The following is a 330-nucleotide window of genomic DNA, read 5'->3' as shown; positions in this document are numbered from 1 at the left end:
TGTCCTGGCTCCAGGGGCCCATCCTGCACTGGGTGTGGGTCCCTGGGGTGCCCGGCTGGGAGCAGGGTCTGCTCCCTGCAACGGTGCTGGGTCTGGAGGGGCCGCAGTGCGGTGCTGAGCCCCCAGCCCTGACCCAGGACCCTTCTGGGGATGCGGGGAGGGGTTGGGTGCTGGGGCACCCCCTGCTCAGCCGTGTGCCCCCCGCAGTGTGCACGCCCTTCGGCCTCTCCACCATGTTCACCGTCACGGGGAAGCTGCTGGTGAAACCCCGGGTACGGTGACCCACCCCCCGGCCCCACTGCCCCAGCCTGGGGGCTGCTCTCCCCCCCC

At 72.4% G+C, this 330-nt stretch overlaps 1 protein-coding gene across 1 annotated transcript in view; it reads left to right on the top strand.

The window, feature by feature from the left end:
- Positions 1 to 330, top strand: part of LOC104536619 (protein LMBR1L-like) — a gene marked incomplete at both ends in the record, with an annotated part of 2,723 nt that overhangs the window by 1,296 nt on the left and 1,097 nt on the right. The window contains one exon of the mRNA XM_010179284.1: positions 15 to 272. Coding sequence (XP_010177586.1) covers positions 15 to 272 — 258 coding nt within the window. The remainder of the gene's footprint in view (positions 1 to 14; positions 273 to 330) is intronic.

Source organism: Mesitornis unicolor, unplaced genomic scaffold (assembly GCF_000695765.1).
Source record: "Mesitornis unicolor isolate BGI_N332 unplaced genomic scaffold, ASM69576v1 scaffold39462, whole genome shotgun sequence".
Taxonomy (NCBI): domain Eukaryota; kingdom Metazoa; phylum Chordata; class Aves; order Mesitornithiformes; family Mesitornithidae; genus Mesitornis; species Mesitornis unicolor.
Note: the sequence above shows the minus strand (reverse complement) of the source record. Positions and strands in the feature narration are given on the sequence as shown.